The 19352-nt window shown below is 39.9% G+C and overlaps 1 protein-coding gene across 2 annotated transcripts in view; it reads right to left on the minus strand.

Annotated features, from left to right (window-relative positions):
• The window catches only part of msi2a (musashi RNA-binding protein 2a), a 173634-nt gene that overhangs the window by 17147 nt on the left and 137135 nt on the right, over positions 1–19352 (minus strand). The window contains exons 9-11 of one of the 2 annotated variants that reach the window (XM_056271315.1): positions 15918–16032; positions 13036–13110; positions 6299–6418 (exon numbers count right to left, since the gene is read on the minus strand). In XM_056271315.1, the coding sequence (XP_056127290.1) occupies positions 6299–6418; positions 13036–13110; positions 15918–16032 (310 nt within the window). The remainder of the gene's footprint in view (positions 1–6298; positions 6419–13035; positions 13111–15917; positions 16033–19352) is intronic. The other variant, XM_056271316.1, reaches the window with a different exon arrangement.

Here is a 19352-nt window from a genome sequence, read left to right on the forward strand (position 1 = left end):
AACAAAGGCCAGAGACACCCTTTCTTTTGGTAATCCATTTTTTCGACGTGCATTCTAATCGCCAGTTGTCCTTGAATTTTAAAGTGGGTTTTCTGCTCCCCGCTAATTAGACAAGCTTCCACTGCCTCTTCTGCACTCTCTAATTAGATCTTTAACAACAAACAAGAGTCAACCTCTACACAGACTCCTCCATTTGTTAAACGGCTGAGCAGGGCGCAGGTTAGCGAACGCGCAACATCCCCCCCTCCCGCACTGTCTTTGCGGAACCGTGCCGGCACGCATTCCAAGAGTCGCACATTGCCAGGACACCACAATGGCGGCTTCCTGTTCCATCTGCCTAATTCTGCCGATTACAGGATACTGGGAGAGGCAGTACACAAAGCCGACATTCACACACACAACGGATGTACACAGCTGCTTTGTTTATGCTGACACGGACAATTAGCCCTCAGCTGCACAAGGCGCTCAGTCAGGAAGGTCTTATCTAATAAAGGCAGGGAAAATTACCTTTATTGTTCAGGTAGATTGCCTCTAATGATAGTGCCATCAGTGTAAAAGGATATGAATAAAATGAGTCTGAAAAGAGCTCTTCAGTTGGATGGCAAGACAGCAGAAGCAGCCATCTGGGAGCGAGCCGTTGCCTGATTATCTTCCTCTGCTCATTTTCTTTTCAGAGCATACAAATGATTTACTTTTACTTAAGCAAAGGTGAGAAACAGAGAGGGATCGGGCAAAGTTGCTCTGACATCAAAGTTAGAGAAATAATAGCTCTCCTCTGATCTTTCTAAAACAACACATGTTCTCTTGCAGCATGTTCAAGAGGCAGCGTGCATCACCTCGGGAGGTCGCGGCGATGTGGGTGTCTGCCACAGAAATGTGTTTAGTCTGTGCACCACAATATGTGTGCGCGAATTAATGGTTTGCTAATGAACACCAATGGAATGCTGTTTTAGTTGTACGGACATCTGGTGTAGCGCTTCATCAATAACACAATTTCCGGCACATCACCAGAGCTTTTGATAATTCAGCTGGCAGCGCGCTAGAGCTGTACATCTCTGTTTCTGGGTTTAACTGCAGTCTGGACATACGAGTTAATGAGAACACCAATGTCACTGCATGTGCCACAAATTTACATTCTGATGTTTTTTAAGAAAAAAAAACAGCCCTAAAAAGAAAGCAGCCCTATCTTTAGGGTCTTTATTTATTTAAATTAAAAATTTGAAAGCAGGGTTCAAATCAAATCAGTTTTGAAACCATCTCTACATGACCAGGATCAATTTTATTTGTTCAACTTGTACATGAAAACAGGGCCTGATGGGGCCCTTGCAGAGTTGACATCCCATAATGGGTTTTGTTGACATTTCCAAAATGAAATTTCCCAGTCATTTTAAAATTACAAACCAGTCAGTAATGTCTTACCATGTGTGCAATTTTTTTTTAGCAAAACTCTATCGCTTTCAATTACCATTGCAAATTTTTGATCATAAAGGAAACTTGACTAATGAAAACGCAATGTTAATGTGTAATAAAAAATACAAATTATAATCAAATAAAAAAAACAATACTGTGTAATTAAAAAATAATTAAATATAAAACAATAAAATAGATTACGCATACATTTTTAAATACTTAGCTTTTAATTGTTATATACACACAGTCACACTTATATTTACTTATAAATGGGAGAAAGTGTAACGTGCAATATGGCGAAATAAGTCCCACTTCTAAAGAAAAGTGTCAATCGCCGCCATTGCAGCAGCCGTTAGAAGCTCAGGTTCCTCGCGTTTAGTACTGTGCATGAGCATTACCTTGGTCCAGCCTGAAAAAAAGTGGGCTTTTTGTCATGATTCGAGCATTTAGAAAAATAATTATGAGACAGTTGTTGTCAGATTTCATTGGTGATTTCAAATATGCAATTTAAGCTTGGCAAACAGTTTTGGAGAATTTGAAGTTTCCCCAGGAGCTGCACTTGCTTGCCCGAGATGTGTTTCAAAGATGGCCGCCGAGTGAAATGACTTGTCTTAAAGGGACTTTGACCATAAGCAGGAGAGTGAGTGCAGTGTGGAAGCAGGTGAAACTCTCAGGTGTGAACTGCTGAAGACTTCGACTCCGCTCCTAGTTACAAGTATCACTGTCCATCTTATCTTCAGCCCAATTATTAATATTCCAGCTATCAGTGTGAAACAAAAGACCCCTTCTTCAATTTGTTTCTCTTTTTTTCACTCTCTCAGTAGTCTAATTGGATGTAATTACTCATCTGCAAAGCAAATGAGTGGGTCGGCGTTGCCGTGGCGACCAGATCAGCGGGCCCAGCAGTGCGAATCGTTCGCCGAGCCTCATTTCTGACGATAATTACCCCTCTCCCCTCACTTTCACTCTCACCAGCTCTCTCCTGAACAACAGAAAGACCTGTTACGAAGTTATAACTCAAGTCATCGCTTGTTTCCTTTCTCCCTCTCTCTCCCAGCTTGCAGCCAACAGTGGGGCAGCTCTCTCTGAGTGGATAACGGCTCTCCTCGTTTCCACTTTACCAGATCACAGAAGTGACCTCAAACTGCCTCTCTCTCTCACTAACACACACACACGTCAAACAGTCTAAGAGCTTTCGATCACATTCACAGTAAAACATAGGCTAGTGTCTGTCCTCCGCCACTTACATGGCTGAGCTGGTTAAGAGTGCATCAGTGAACAAGTGTGTGATTATCCACACACACACTCAAATCCCTGGTGGCCATTCGAACAAGCCACTTGATGGCGGATGTCAGTTAGTCTGTCATATTGGCCCCCAAATTAGCTTTGAATTTCAGAGCAGCTGTAATTAGCCTCTTCATTTCCACCTAAGTCAATTTAGAAAGGGGAAAAAAAACCACATGTGCCTGGATTTAGCTTTCACTTTCCATTCAAAACAGTCCTTTTTGACCGAACGTCTGGCTAATTAACATCACTAGACCCCCTTTTCCGTAAGTGCCGACATTTAATAAATAATACATATTTAATGTCTTGTCATTTTGGTGCTCAGAAAGGCTTTGCTAATGAATTTTAACACATGATTTATTCAGCCATTTTCTGGCATACTCTCAGGTCTCTATTCGTGCTTTTCTCTGGTTGAATGACAAAGTAACCTCAGAAATTCAGGACGTTATATCTAAATTAGTGACGGCTCAGTTACAAAGCTTTTGACACTGAGAGTTATGATTTGTAGATGAACACAGCAGAAAGACACCCATCATGCTCCTTTTTTTTGGTGACAGATTCTGAAGTCTTCTTCCTGGTCGGACTGAAATGAAACTTGAGTCATCTAGAGCTGAGTTTTTATGTGTTTTTGTGTCCTCTTAAAGCATCCTAAAGCAACCCCACCCCCCTCCGTTTATGTTAAATCATTTTAAAAAGAAATATGACATTTTACAGATAAAAATAAATACTAATAAACTTTTTTTTTAAATGTAAATGTATTACACTGTATGTATATTTAAAAAATAAATTAATTTTAGAATAAATAGTAAATTATACAGATAAAATAAACAAATATAATATACAATACATTTAAATCAATTTAAAATAAATATTACATTGTGTAGAAATGTGTTTACATGTTTACAAAATAAATATAAAATACAAGTAAAACTATACATTTCAAATTATAAATGTAAATATTATACAACTAGAATTTTTTTTAATGAATTCAATAATAAAAATAAAATAAATGTATACTTTTCTCTATTGGGGACAGCAAAGAGCAGAAAGATCTGGTACTACTACTCTTTGTACCACTGTAGCAAGGTAACAACAACTGCAAAGTGTCTGTGTGCCATGAACATAGGTGCAACTAACAAAATGCAAACTCAAAATAAAATAAAAAACCTGATGATAAAATAAAAAACCATATCAACCCCACAAACCCAACTCTGATATAAAACGGACCCTAGCTTTAATGTGAAAAAAAACCCCAAAAAACAGTGGCTTCAGCTTTGCGGATCTTAGCAGAGAGTCCCATCTCATCTTTTCTATGGGGATTTAAATCACATTCAGTCCAGCAGGAGCTAATGCAGTGGGGAACTACAGCCTGTAGTTTAATCTCACCTCTTATACAGGAGCCAAACCCGCAGTCTGCAGAGATGCTTTTCAAGGCTCACAGAGCTTGTTGGGATGAAATGGATAATGATCTTGGATAATGTGAGGTATTTTGCCAAACAGGAGCATCTTCATGCCCGGGCAGGCGGCCCACTGCAGCAGAGCAGAACGTAAAACAACATCTCATCTGCTCCCTCAAATACAAACTTGCATATCTATCTATTAATAATAACGAATGGACCTCAACCCATTCGGCATTTCGTTTAACAGTACTGATAGTTCTGTGGAAAAAAAGAAAAAAAACGACAGCAGCAGAATCCGTAGGACACAGGGGTTAAATGCAGCAACCGCTGGCCATTGAAAAAACCCTGACACAGTACTGCTTATTCAAGAGAACATGGCTCAACACTGCACACTCCCACAATACACCAGGGCACAGGAAACTGCCTCCACTGCACTCCATCTGCTGAGCAAACTCATCACTTTCCACTGATCTGTTAGTGTCTTACGACAACTACCATCTCGCTGGGGAAAGAGGAGATAAAGACAGGGGGAGAGATGGAAATAGAAGATGGGGGGATGAAAAGGTGAGAAAAGAAAAGCTGCACATGATGAGGTGAACCAAAAAGAGAGAAAGACACACACAAGTTCTTTCTGCCTTAATGATTAGGAAAGGGGCGATCCGCATACGGCAACCTCTAGAAAAACAACAAGCATCCCATGATCCTCCACCTAGAGACCACTGCATTGCTCTGAAAGGGACAGAGAGATCCAGGGGGAGATGTCTCAGCAAAGCAGGAAAGGACGAGGCACATCAGTTGGAGACACGCCAGCAGTGTCTTGCACCAGGGAAATCGGCCTCCAGAAAGCTGTGTGCCCTGCGGAGCCAACCGTCTCTGCAGTCTGTCAGGTCCAGGGAGACAAACCTTAACCTGAATCTCTGAAACAATCTCTTTAACAGGAAACAGCAGTGAAACACTGCAGAATTTAGATGAGGGATTGAATGCGTTCGTGAAAGCAATTCTCCAAGACAATTTCCTCTTAAGTGCAGTTCTTCTAGGCCAATAAACTCCAACTGAAAGGAGAACAATGGTGTGTTATCAAGTATACAAATCTCTGAGATGTTAAGTCTGTAAGCTGTGGTATCTAGTTTTCATGTTAATGTTTGAACCCCAGACTTACATCAACATTCTCCAGTGCTCTGAACCCTACTGAGAGTAGCTGCAGCGTTGCCCTGGTGTCGTGTTGTGAACAGGTCAAGCGTTTTAACATGATGTTCAAATTCAACATTTAAACTTTGACCACATCTGACCTTTAGAAGCGCATCCAATGATTATCTGACAATTTGCATGACGCAGCATTACATATTATATGGGATGACTGCGCAACAATCAAAACAAGATCATGTGTCTTCATACATCACCTTGTATGACGAAAAGTTGGAGGCATACTGTATCTTGACATTCAAAGAAAAAAAAAAAAGTCATATGCTACACCTCTTTCATTTGTTTCAAAATTGACACTTCCCATAATGCTTTTAATGTGTAGGTCACAGCAACACACTAAGAGCAGAGCTGGGCAAAATTCTGAATTGACTCCCTTTCAGTTCATGTGTGTGAATTTGAACTGAATTGGCCACAAGACAGAAAGTTGAAATGGTGTGACAGGTATAGGAAAAATTGTAATTCCATCCATCCATCAACCTTCAATCATGGCTTTTTATACTTTTTTCAAAACTTTCAAATAAGGCTGTAAAGGCAACATTTAAAGCTTTTCTAGTTAACATAAAACATTTAAATGAATTTCTTTGAATTGAAATCATTTGAATTTCACTTCCTTGTATTTAAATTCCCTATTCTTTTAAACCTGTGTACACTACTTTAAACCATCAACTGAGTCCAGAGTCATTCACAACCAGAGGACACTCCTAAAACAAACATTTCCCACACACCGTAAAGTTCATGTTCAAGACATTGGATCTGATCTCAGCTGCACTCTCTTAATGATTGGCATTAACCCTGGATAGACTGCAAAGCACAGAAATGTCTGTGGCCACTCATAGCAGAGATTTTAGTCTTTGGATGGAGTAAGTAAGTGAAATGACAGACGGATTAGGGCACATGATGAGTGGACGGAGATAGACAGGACACAGAATCTCTAGTGAAGAGTGTGTTTTCGGCTGGGGGAGCAGTAGCCACTCAGAACACAGGGGGTAAAGAGTGTTTACCTGGCCCTGCGTTCTGTGGGTACGCCATGTAGCTGCTTCTTCCCGGGGTCGCCCTACCTGAGCCTCGTGCCGCCGCCACTGCTGCCGCTGCCACGGGTCCGTACGTCGTCGCAGGGAAACCTGCTGAGAGAAGACAATTATTTACTAGTGCTCTTCATCTCAATCAAATTTACAGCCACATGAATGCAGCAGAGCTTCAAGGAACAACTCCATTCACACTAATGCAACACACACGGGGGATGATGCTACATCATCGTTCAAATAATTATATATAAATCAAAAGAACTCAAATATAATTGTTTAGAGTGGAGCTAGCAGGACTGATCTACAGCCCCTTTCATTTTTTGGCAGCAGTTTAATTACAGACAGCACAGGAACACGCTGCTCATAGAAGGACCATCAGCTATTTCTTTCGCACACAGGCTGGGAAAAATGCAATATATTAAAGTTTATTTGCACTCACTTTCGACTGCTTCAGAAGCTTTCACAATAACACTCTAATTTGATGCGAGCAGCACAGAATTATGGGCATTTATAAAAACGGTTACACCACTGGGAGGACAAATGTACTTGTTTGCCTGAACGCCACTAGAGGATATAGAAACCGTATGATTTAACACACGGCGACAGCGCCTGTCCACCCTCATGTGTTGGCCGAGTTGACTGAGATGCATCAGTGCTCAATCCATCAGTGTGATCATTTGTATGGTGGACATGGAGTGTGAGCGGACAGAGCAGAGAGCAGAGAATTGTAGGATGAATTGCTTGCATCGGAGTGCCTATTATCTCACTGAGAAGCATCAGATGACATGTGGTCCTCTTTAAGGTCCATAATGGTAGGTACTAATGACTGTGTGAGACCCAAGTGTGTGTGTCCATACAGCTCATCTAAATGTGCTTCTTGGGAGTTGAAAATATGGGGAAAAAAACCCAATCATCAGCCGTCTGATTTCTACTCAACTTAATACTGAACAACTAGGCAAATTCTATTAAATGACAATGTGATTCACAGCATGCAATTTGTTTGTGGTAAACCAAGACTGCTAAAGAATCTACATATTTAATGACAGTCGTGAGTTCAGTGTTCAAACAAAGTAATCAAACATAATCATCATCATTGTTGAAGCCAACTAAATAAGACCAACAGGCCAGAGTATCTACAGCTCTATTATTTCATAACAAACGTAATTATAGTCCTAGCACTTTAATGAAGGCGTGTATCTGCGTCTGACAGCTGCTAATCAGAGCAGTGAAAACTTGCAGGGGGTCAAAAGCCCATCTACAGCATGTCATTACACTAGACTGTAACTCAAAACTCTGAAGGTGGAGTAGCTTAATAGGTAAAGATTTGAGATTGGCAACCCAATAATTCTGAGTTCAAAACCAAGATGGGGGGATCCATTATCTATCACCTTCTGGTTACTCTAGAGGGACTGTTCCTATATTAGATAATTTACACACCTGATCTGAATTTGTCGTAAAAAGCTGTGACTGTCAAAAGCATTGTGCATCAAAACAAAGATTTTACAAAAAAAAGAAAGAACCCATGTTTTTAAAATGTGCCATTCAGCCACTCAAATAAAATAAATAAATAAAAAACTGAAAATTTGCCATATGGCTACTTAGAGAGACTACCGGTACTAAGAGAATGAAAAATGTATAAAATTAAGACTTTTTTTTGTCATATGGCTACTGAATAAAAAAGGAAAGATAAATGAAGAAAACTAAAAATATATAAAATAATTAAAATAGAGAAACATTTCAATATGGCCACTAAAAGTAAATGAAAAAAAGAAGAAAAAAAAAAACAACTGAAAAAAGAAATCATAATGTAAAAGAAACATACTGACGTGTATAATAAATTAGTTTGTGGAGCACAAAGAAAGAAAAAAGACAATTAAAAGAAAAGTACAAATAAACAGGTCCAGATTAAGGATGGTTACAGATAATCAAACCTCTGTGGTCTCTCTGGTTTGAATTACGCATGTCATTTCCTGTTTCTTTCCTCAGCTCGTTAATCTCTTCACAAAACACAAATCAGTATGCTAATGCTAATGCTAATGAAGGTCACGCGTCCCTGCTTCTCTTTAGCGCTGCTCGCTGTTGCCGAGCACAAGTGTCCTTCACCAAAGTGTCACAAGTCATTCGTGCTGCTTTTCCCCCCTTGCCTCTTTTCTCTGCACAACATCTTCTGTCCCCCAGTGGCCTCTCTCCCTGTGCCAAAGTTAGCACTGGAACAAAGTTCTTGCGAGAGATTAACTTTGGCGGATTAGGTGGGTTAATTATTAGATCTTGGAGGCTCATTGTTTTGTGTTTCCGTCGTGAGAGGCTGCTCGAGAGAGGCGCTGCAGCATTAAATCAATTTCATGGGCTTTTCATTACAGACGAGATAACGCCAACATTTAGCATTCAGTTTTATAGCGTTATTTGAATCTGCTCAAGTGAATGGGCTGATGGGAGGGAAAAACCCTGCTGAGAGGGCACAAGGACACAGTGCTCTCCCTGCTTCTGTCAGAACCCCATGGGCACCGCAAAACCGCACACATGAACCCCGAGGGAGTGTAGAAAGGGTCTACGACACTGAATCTTCTTGGCTCTGTGATGAAAGAGAGAGGAAGAGGGACTTTTACAGGATTCAACATTTCTTCCACTTCCTGTCTGAGGCACATTGATGAACATTGATGACGGGTTCAATTCAAAAATCAAAAACAAAAATTCACAAATCTATTTCTTTTACAATTAAGCAGTGGTCTAATTTTAATGGATGGTACACAGAGAGAAAGATGATCTTTTGATCAGACTAGGGCTACCCTGCTTTAGGAAACAGCTGCTGAAAGGAGCCACACGTCCTGAAATCAGGCTATAAATAAATCTGATGTAAGCCCACACACACACGGCTTGTGTCCTATCAAGCAACACAGAGCTGTGAAATTACAAAATCTGTGCCTTCATCTTTCCTTCATTGCCCACTTTGAAAGGAAAATAAAAACAATGAAAGATGCCATAATAAGAGCTGGGGAAGGCAACAGCCTCGGCTCTCTTTTCATCTGTGCTGCTAGTGACCTGTTGTTGCTGTCCATCAAAAACCAAAAAAAAGATACATCGTTTGTAGTTTTGCGAAAGCTTTTCATGCCATATCAAAGGTGGAATCTTGGCAGCTTCTGGCACAGGTGGTGTCTATATGAAGAACACATCACGCATACATATAAACATTTCTTTGCTTCCTACACAACAATATAAACATACAGGACAGTCATTATAAATGGGTTTTTGTGCACAGGTTTCAAAACTGAGATTGCTTTTCATACGTGAAAGATTTTGCCCAAAATGAAACCATTTACAATGCTGGATCTTCATCATGAGAGTCTTCTGACTTTGATTAGGGGACAAAAAGTCATTTTGCCTGGCAGATTAAAGGGCTCGATCTTTTTTTAGCCCTTTCATACTCCATTAAACTTAACGATGAAGGGGGGAGTAGAAATCTCCAGAAAGATCCCTGGACGTCACGTAACCCGCAAACGCCCGCCAGGTGCATGCTTCACCCCACACCGTAATGAGAGATGATATTACGGGCAGGAGGACAACCGTGACTGCGCAACTCCAACAAGAGTACGATATCATCTCACTGAACATTAGTTTGGTTTTGGACACATATGGGCCGTGAATCACGTGTGTAAGTGTGTGTGTAATGGAGAGAAGTATAGTTACACCACCATAGCACCGCTCTGAAGCAGATGTCCCGGAGACGACGCACGTTTCCTACCGCTCATCTAATCATAAAACAAAACCATATCTCCGCATTCTTCGACAGATCGGGCCCTTGTGTGCCAGAACGCGACCAAGCAGGTCGAATTTTGTTGTCGAAAATAAATCATTCTCTGCCCAGGCACAAAAGAGCTGAAGCGCTTGGCCTGTTTCTAATGGAAGAGTTTCCAGGATGATCGGTTCTGCCGACCTTAGGTGAAGAATGTGTGTCAAGTATAGCTAAGTCTACTTTCCATGAAAAAACATGAGAAATGTCACAAAAAATTCAATGAAATATTGTAGGGATTGTGGGTGACAGGTGTCAGCGGTGATCCACTGAGAACTCGAGGAGCTCAGGGCATCAGCAGGAAGGACTCCACTCTCTTAACAAGCAGTCTGACATGTTAGCTAGAAGCACTTAGTAATAATTAGCAAGGCCACCTCATTATTACCCAAGTAAACACTTCTAATTTGTTATGCATTTTAATGGCCTTCACCAAACACTTAAGAAACATCTTTAGGCATTTAAAAAAAATAAAAATAATCAACTCCTCAAGACAGCTCGCAAATAACCAGAAGACACTTACTGCTAACACAGCAGAGCTTGGTATAAAGATGTGTGGGTTCTTTGAACAGCTTTTCTGATCATCTAAGATGATCTAAATATATAATAATTATATATATGGTAAAGATATGGTAAATTACTACAATAACTGAATAAAATTAGACAAAGGTCCATATTTCTTTCTTTTTATGTGCCATACAAAACAACTAAAATAGTGTGTTACATCTGTAAGTGTGGGTGTGCAAGAAACACAAACCCTAAACTCAAAATTCAAAGCACAGTTGAGATGATATAAAGAGACAGAGCATTAAAAAAAGAATAAGGGCACAACGGCTCTCCAAAAGTCTTCTCACAGATGGTTGATTTCCATAATGACAGCAGAGACAGAGATCACTGAGTTTGTCAGAGCCTCATTCATGATCTCAGACGGACTCAGATTGACTTGTGTGAGAGAGAATTACTGACTTTAAAGGTGCTTTCACATCAGAGCGTTTGTTTCGGAGTCTGGTGCGTATTCTTCTTTGGCTCGGTTTGTTTAGGTATATGTGAACAAGGCAATCGCTCTCAGATCCGCAGCAAAACAATCGCTCCGAGACCGCCTGAACGAGGTGGTCTCGGCCCGATTGCAAACGAACTCTGGGGCGGTTTGCTTGAGGTGTGAAAGTAATCCGACCCAACGAACCAAATGGTATTATAATTCATAACAGGAAATGTGCTATATAAATAGCAGCAGTATCTGATCCTTTGAGTGAGCACATTAGTTATCACAGTTGAAAACCAAGAGAGCACCTCTTCATCTTAAAATGTTGTGTAATTGCGCTTCTCTGTGTGAGAATGCTGTCCCAATGAAGCCTTGATTCCTGCTCTAGCTGCATTATAACATTCGTATAGTGTTTGCGTGTGTCTTGACACTGTTAACCTCTAGACAGCGCTGGGAGATCCAGAGAGAGCGCGTTTGAATTTGCTGCAGTATTAATAATAATGTAGTATAGAATTTAACAGCGGGAATGACGGCTACATTCGTATAGTCTTTGCGTGTGTCTCGACAGTTACAAATAAAGCCATAATAAGCTCATGGAGTGAACTTGTCAATCATCTTGATGGATGACGCAGAGGAAACGCTGATCAATAAGAGGACAGTTGTACTTGCATGTGCTTCCGTGAACATTTTGGTACGCTTTGAAAGGTTGCCTTGTGAAAGTGAACCGGACCAAGAAGAAAATGCGACATTATAACAAATTAAGTACCCGTTTCGAAAAAAAAGAAGAAGAAAAAAATCTATAGGAGTGAAAACGCCCTCTGTATGTGTGTGTGCCACTGCTGTCCTGTTTCATGGTTCATTTCTAGTTTTAGTACAAAAAAAACAGAGAAAGAGACAGATGTTGGTGTAGTGTGATTTTATGGGATTTCGATGTCAGGTGCCGTCACATAAAGATGAGTAACTGTGCAAGAGTTTGAGGCTCACCACAGATCAGAGCACACTTGTGTGCGAGTGAATGTGTGTGTGTTTGTGTGAAAAAGAATGTCAGCTTGTGTGTACGTGTATCCTTTTATGCATCAGGATGAGTCAACCCAGTCAAATATAATTTATAACTATTCTGAATATAAATACAAGGCTCTGTTAGAAAGAAAACAATAAGTGCCTCATAAAACCCTCTACATACACCTCTCTGTTATGTTTTTCTGTGATGCCCTCATTAATAAAACTGGGGCGGCAGTGGCTCAATGGTTCATGTAGGTTGTCTACCAGAAGGTTGGTGGTTCAATCCCCGGTTCCACCTGACCAAGTGTCGAGGTGTCCATGAGCAAGACACCTAACCCCAGCTGCTCCCGACGAGCTGGGTGGCGCCGTATGAATGAGTGAGTGAATGTGAGGGAAATTGTAAAGCGCTTTGGTGGCCATTGGGTCTGTGAAAGCGCTATATAAATGCAATCCATTTACCATAAAAAATACAAAAACGAAGTAAAAAAAAGCTTATTCCCCCCCCCCTATAACTAAAATAGAAATAAAAAAATTCAATCTGCAACAGATTGAAAAGTGAAAACTACAACTACACATGTGCTCTACAATATGAACAAACATGTTGGGAAAAGACCAGCGTCCATCAAAACATCCATCACACCCTCAGAAGAAAAACCCATTAGCTCTGCTCATGATATCAACAGACAGGTGGCCATCCACAGGACATTCATATCAACACTAATATCTGCCACCAGCTGCAGAGCAATGTGCTCACCTTCACGCCTCTAACACACACATACAAACAGCTTTTACTCACATTGTCATACACACACTGCACACGTGCGCAAGTAACAAGCTCCCAAAATGATGCTTAATTACAGCAACAAGACAGATAGATACATGACAGACAGACAGACAGACAGACAGACAGATAGACAGATAGACAGATAGATGGAGTGGACTCACCTGGAAACTGGTAGCTATAGCTTGGAGAAAATCCTGTGTATCCACGACCGTATGTTGCCACAATGTTTGGATAACCTACAAACACACATACAGACAGAAAGAGCATCAGTGAATTTTCTGCTTTATATTTCTGCCTTGTGGGGTAAATTCATGCTTAACCCTGATCAATTGGACATGTCTGGAAGAGGGTGTGTATATGTAAGACTGTCATAAGAGCAACTGCACTTGAAAAGGAGGATAAATATCACAACAGTATGTTTTCAAGCACATGAGCACTTTAAATGAAGAGGCAACTTCAGGGAATTTCATTGCCATCTGTTTTTCTCTGATGCTACTCTGCTGAGAGAGAGAGAGAGAGAGAGAGAGAGAGAGAGAGAGAGAGAGAGAGAGAGAGAGAGAGAGAGAGAGAGAGAGAGAGAGAGAGAGAGAGAGAGAGAGAGAGAGAGAGAGAGAGAGAGAGAGAGAGAGAGAGAGATACTGATGTACGTTATAGTTGGCCTTATTTTCTCATGTTTTCTCTTTGAAATTTACATGCTGTATTAATTTAATATTTTTCCCAAAACAAGAAATGTGAAACAGCAGTCACTACTGCTCGGTAATAAATCACGACACACAGATGTCAGAAATCACTCCAAACACACCTTCGTGCAGAGCTGGCATATGTGCACTTATGATTTCCCGAACCTGTCATGAGTCGCTCAATATCAGTTGACAGCAATGAAAACACTTTTGACAGCTCTCACAGAATACACTGCTAAAAAAAGGGTTCTTCCAGAGAGGATGTGCTCACACACATGGGAAATACACGACTCCAGGAGCTACCACAACATCTCTCCCACCCTGCAGCAGTGCGATGTGTGTTTGTGCGTGATGCGTCTAAAAAAAGTTTTATTCTTGAAGAGAAGAGGAAAAATAAGACAAGATGAGAACAATCAATAGAAAAGAGGTACGAAGAGACAAAATGAGGTGAGCTGAGACAAGAAGGGATAAAGAAGAATATAGAAAAGAGGTACGAAGAGACAAAATGAGGTGAGCTGAGACAAGAAGGGATAAAGAAGAATATACAAAAAAGATTAGAAGAGACCAAAAGAGAAAGACTGAGAGAAGAGCAGAAGAGAATACATTAGACCAGATGAGAAGTGAAGTGACAAGACAAAACAAAACAAAAAACATGAGAAAAAAATGTGAACAAAAAAATAAGGCAGACCGAAGGGATGAGAACAAACCAAAAGAGAAGAAATGAAACATTAAAAAAAAGAAACAGCAGAGAAGATATTAGGAGATGAGATGAGGCAAGAATTGAAAAGAAGAGAAGAAAAAAAGACGAGGTGAGATGAGGCGAGACAAAATAAAAAAAACGAGTAAGGATGAGATGAGACAAAATAAGAAGACAAGAAGAGAAAAGACTGGAAGAGACCAAATGAGAGGAGATGAGACAAGACCAGAAGAAAAGAGGAAAGAAGGAGATAAAAATGTAGATGAGGCAAGACAAATACAAAAAAAAAATCAGAAAAAAGAAGAGTGAGATGAGAAATAAACAGAAGGGAAGAAATGAAACAAGAAAGTAACAGCAGAGAGGAAGTTAGGAGATGAGACGAGGTGAGAAGAGAAGAGATGAAAGGAGACAAGACCCAAAAAAAACATATTTTGACAAAAATGATAAGAGAACAAATGAGAAGAGACGAGGAAAAGTAGGAGACTAGATGAGAAGAGAAAACAAAAGAACAGAAGAGACAAGATTAGAGAAATAAACAAGACAAAAAGAGAAGAACTGAAACAGGATGAGAAGAGACCAAAAGAAAAGAGGCAGCAGAAGAGCTAAGCTGTCCGTATCTCTGTGCATTGTGGGTAAAAAGGCTGTGTCCTCCCCTGGCGGCTGCTATCTCAGGCTCTGATTTGCATTATTAATGTTCAGGCTAATATACCTATTTTATGGCTCAACAGCTCAGATTCACTTTAAAATCAATTATACATCTGCGGCAGCTGAAGCAGGCAGCAGCTCAAATGTGTATTAATCTCAGCAAACATACACGCGGCGCCCGACTATAAAGATAAATGACACGATTAGCAGTGGTAAACAAAAGCGTGAATGCGGCAGCTTTAATGAGATTTGGCGTATAAGAAACTTACAGTTCCTTAAATAATGAGCCCTGATCTGCAGCCTTTTTTTCATATGCAAATTGTACTAAGTTCTGTCTGGTCGTCCTGTTCTCTCCAGTTTCATTTAGATAAGACCAGAGTTAATATTTTCACTTGAGTGCTTCATGCTCTCGTGCTCTCTCTCTTTCTCTCTCACTCATTCCTCCTCTCTTCACCCTCCTCCACAGCAGTAATCCATGAAAACTTTTAGAAAGTTCACGCATTGTTCAAATTTGAGTATAAGGGATCTGTGTGTATCTCATTATTTCAGGGTTTAAATATAGAACAAAAAAAAAAAAATTTAATTAAATACAATACGGTAAAATCAAATTTTATAAAATATTACATAAATGTATGGGTTTTTTTTTAAGTTATTTAAAGCCTGTATATATTAAAAGTCTCAATATGATTATTATATATCTGTGTATCTGATCATGGCAGCAGGTTTGTATCTTCTCGTTCAGTGCCGCTGTCATTAGCGGGGGCAGAGGTCAGGCAGATGCTGCACTGAGCATCAGCCTAATTTTCCTCTTCATTTGAGCCATTAATACAGACGTTTATCTGCTCATCAGGTCTGAAGAATCCCACTGAACCTGAGCTGGACTAACCCGACACGTTCACAGACAGACATTTGTCTCAGGTCCAGCAGCCAATCAGAAGTCATCACCTTAAGCCCCACCCTCTGAGCCAGCCTTCAGTGCCCGGTGTGTGTGTGTGTGTGTGTGTGTGTGAGAGAGACTCACTCAGCATGCCCATGCCAAGCATGAAGGCGTCCATGGTGTACGGAAGACTTCTCGCCCTCCCCCTCGTGCCTGGAGGAAACATTACCTCCTTTGGTTGGGCCTTCTTACATTCTACCTGTGGACACACAGACAGACACTTAATACAAACTAAAATAAATAGCACATGCTATATAATACTAGATGATATAGCATAATTACGCATGTTGGATAAACAATGTAAATAATCCAGAACACACTTAATTTAATGCTTGATTAATTAAATAAATAATTGAATTTTTCAAAATTGCAATCAGCATTCATTCAAGGAAGTAGAGAAAATAATACCATGATGAATAAATACTTCACACAAATTAGTGTTTGGGGTCAGGAAGTAATTTATTTTTTAAGAAAGTAATACATTTATTCAGTATACTATTCAGCAAGAATGCATTAAATAAAGACAAAATAGTACTATTTTAAATAAATGTTGTTCATTTGAACTTTCTATTCATCAACACTATTTTTCTTCATTGATAATAAATTTTTTTACGCTGCAAATCAGCAGATCAGAATTATTTTTGAAGGATCACGTGACACGGAAGACTAAACATGCTGAAAATTCATATTTGTTACCACATGAATAAATTGCATTTTAAATAAATTCAAATTATTATATTTAATGCATATTAAAATGGTTATTTTAAACTGTAATATTATTTCAGAAAATTAGCGTTTTTACAGTTTTTGTTCAAATAAATGCAGCCTTGGTTCTTTTGGTAAATAAAATGTAAAATATATTTGGATGAAATATGGCTTTTCTTGGCCATGCTCTTGACAGGTTTCCTGAACTTCACCCACCTATTGTTTGGAAGCCATTGGACCGTAAATATGACGCCTAATAAATTTGAAATTTTGGAACAGAGCTCGAGTCACACTGTATCTCATGCTCTGTCAGTTTGAGCTTTGTGTACTTTACTAGCCTAACAAATAGGTATGCATTTGTGTATCCAAAGCATTTTTCAAACAACAAAACTAATGTAAAAAAGCTAACACAGCCTTTCTGATTCCGCCCTGAGATCTCCCCTGCACCCACCCCCTCATTCTCACGTTCTCGCTCTTTGATTGACATTTTAACCTCCGGAGCGGAGCACATGAGCGGACAGCAGACAGCAGTCCCTGCCTGAGAGACAGAGGAATATTCCTCCAGAGAGCTACGAGAGGGAAGACAACATGTCTATAGCAAAGGGGAGAAATAAACAAACACACAAGCAGAAAACATCAAACCCAAACAAACACACAGACGCTCGCTCTCTCTGGTGATATGAGCATAACCGGGTCAGACGAGGAAAGGCGTTCCTCCTGACAGGCCTAGCAGGCAGAAGATCCTATTTACCAAGCACATCTGCATGCTTACAGGAGTGTGAGTGTGTGTGTGTGCGTACGTGCTGACAGCGCCTCTATGGTAAGAACACGATGCATTTGCACTTGGCTGAATCTGTCCTCTGTGTTGATCGACTTGTCTGCCTGCCCAGGGCCCGTCCATCTGTGTGTGAGTGTGTGCTGCTTGGCCTTTCACAACACACACACACACACACACACTTGCAGATCATCTCCCATTGAGACTTGCACAGATGCTGCTTGGCACAGCTGGACACACACACACAACGGTTCTGCTGAAGTTCAGCTTGCTGTGCCGTCAGCGCTGCTCTGAATACATGAGATATTTCTGGATTCGGCCACTGACGGATATTTAATATTCATTAAATGAGTGAAATATTATAACATGTAAATGCATTATAATTACTACAGAATGGTGATGAGGAGGTGTTAATTTATACTAGTGTCTTGTTCAATCAATAGACACTTTCTATCTTCCATGGAAAACACAAGGTGATATTAACCGTTTCCAAACATAATGATGGGGCTGTAAACTTCAAGCACAGAATGTACATTTTCAGGTGAACTACTCCTTTAATTCAAGAGCTGAAAGAGAGAGATGTACGGATGTGTTAGTGAACGAGTGTTTTGGACAACTGTTGTACAGCATGTCAATTTCAATGGGTTTAATTCTGGATGGCAAACACTCATCTAGCCAGACATAAACCAGGAGATAAAATCATGGGCTATTATCTGCTCACACACATGCTGCTGCGGTCTAAAAAGGTTTTCTCAGACTTTTTTAACCCCAGGACCCCCTTCATAACCCCAAACATTATACCATTTTCAAAAACTCTTCAGAAAACTCTTCAGCCTGTTCCACTACATCTGTATATAAAACAGGCAGTGCAACATCAATAAGCCGTTTCATTACTACAACCATCTCTACACACACTTGTGCAGAGAGTTGCTTTCACCAGTCTCATCAATCCACTACAGTTTTTTTTAAAGTGTGTGTGGGGGAGAGAAAGACAACCATTCAAAATAATCATCTAAACTGTTCAGGATCTCAATTTATACTCAACATGTTTTGGTATTTTTCAGCATGCCTGGGTGATAAAATAGCGATTTTTTAAAATCCAAACTAAAGTTTTTATTTAGCCGAAAACCAAACTTTTTTTTATATATATATATATAATTAATGAGTTGTATATAAACTTGTACAAACATAGAACAATAAGGTAGTTTTTATATCAGCGTTTTTAATTACAGAATTAAATTTCTACTCTAATTCGTTGTTGAAATATAAACATTTATATAAACACACAGTGTATGAAATAGACATTAACCCGTTCAATACAAGGGACTACAGAAGCACTAATTAAATGTCACCGTTTTGGTCAAAGATTTTGGCCTTCTGAATTTTTGGTGCATCACTACAAAACGCCTGAATAAAATAAGCAGCACACAACGCCTCAAAATCACACATTCATAAAGACGATTTCAAAATTCAGTTGTGAAAAGAACAAAGTGAGGAAAAAGAAAGCATTTGCCCTCAAAGGAGTGAAATCTGCTTCTCTCTGTGCTATAATTGGTCAGCAGCTGCCTGAACAAAATGAACACGTCAGATAAAACTCATGCCTCATTTTCCACTGACAAAGATCATAAATGACACATTTGAGAATAAAATCTAAAAGCACTTCTCTAAAACCAGTATTTAGAGTCCATTTAGAGGCACCACTGGTTCCTTCTGATCTACCAAAACAGAAGAACAGGAATGAAGCTGTTCGATTTGACCAGTTTTCTCAATTTAAACTGTATTTTCTAGCTTCACAAAATGTCATGTTAGACTCACCAATCACCAAACAAGTCAAACTTGGCTGCTGTTGGCTAGTGTGAGAAAAAGTTTTGGACTGTATAGGAAAAAGAGAAGAACCCCCTGACGCCCTAAAGAGACAGCAGGACTAATCAGACTTGAAAAGCCTGTGAATTGATGGCGAGATCTCTGCTTCTGAGATGTGTGTGTGTGTGTGTGTGTGGGGGGGGTAGATGGACACCCGGTGAGATGTTCAGCCAGGC

This window comes from Rhinichthys klamathensis, unplaced genomic scaffold (genome assembly GCF_029890125.1).
Source record: "Rhinichthys klamathensis goyatoka isolate OS25496 unplaced genomic scaffold, OSU_Roscu_1.1 h1tg000314l_1, whole genome shotgun sequence".
Classification (NCBI taxonomy): domain Eukaryota; kingdom Metazoa; phylum Chordata; class Actinopteri; order Cypriniformes; family Leuciscidae; genus Rhinichthys; species Rhinichthys klamathensis.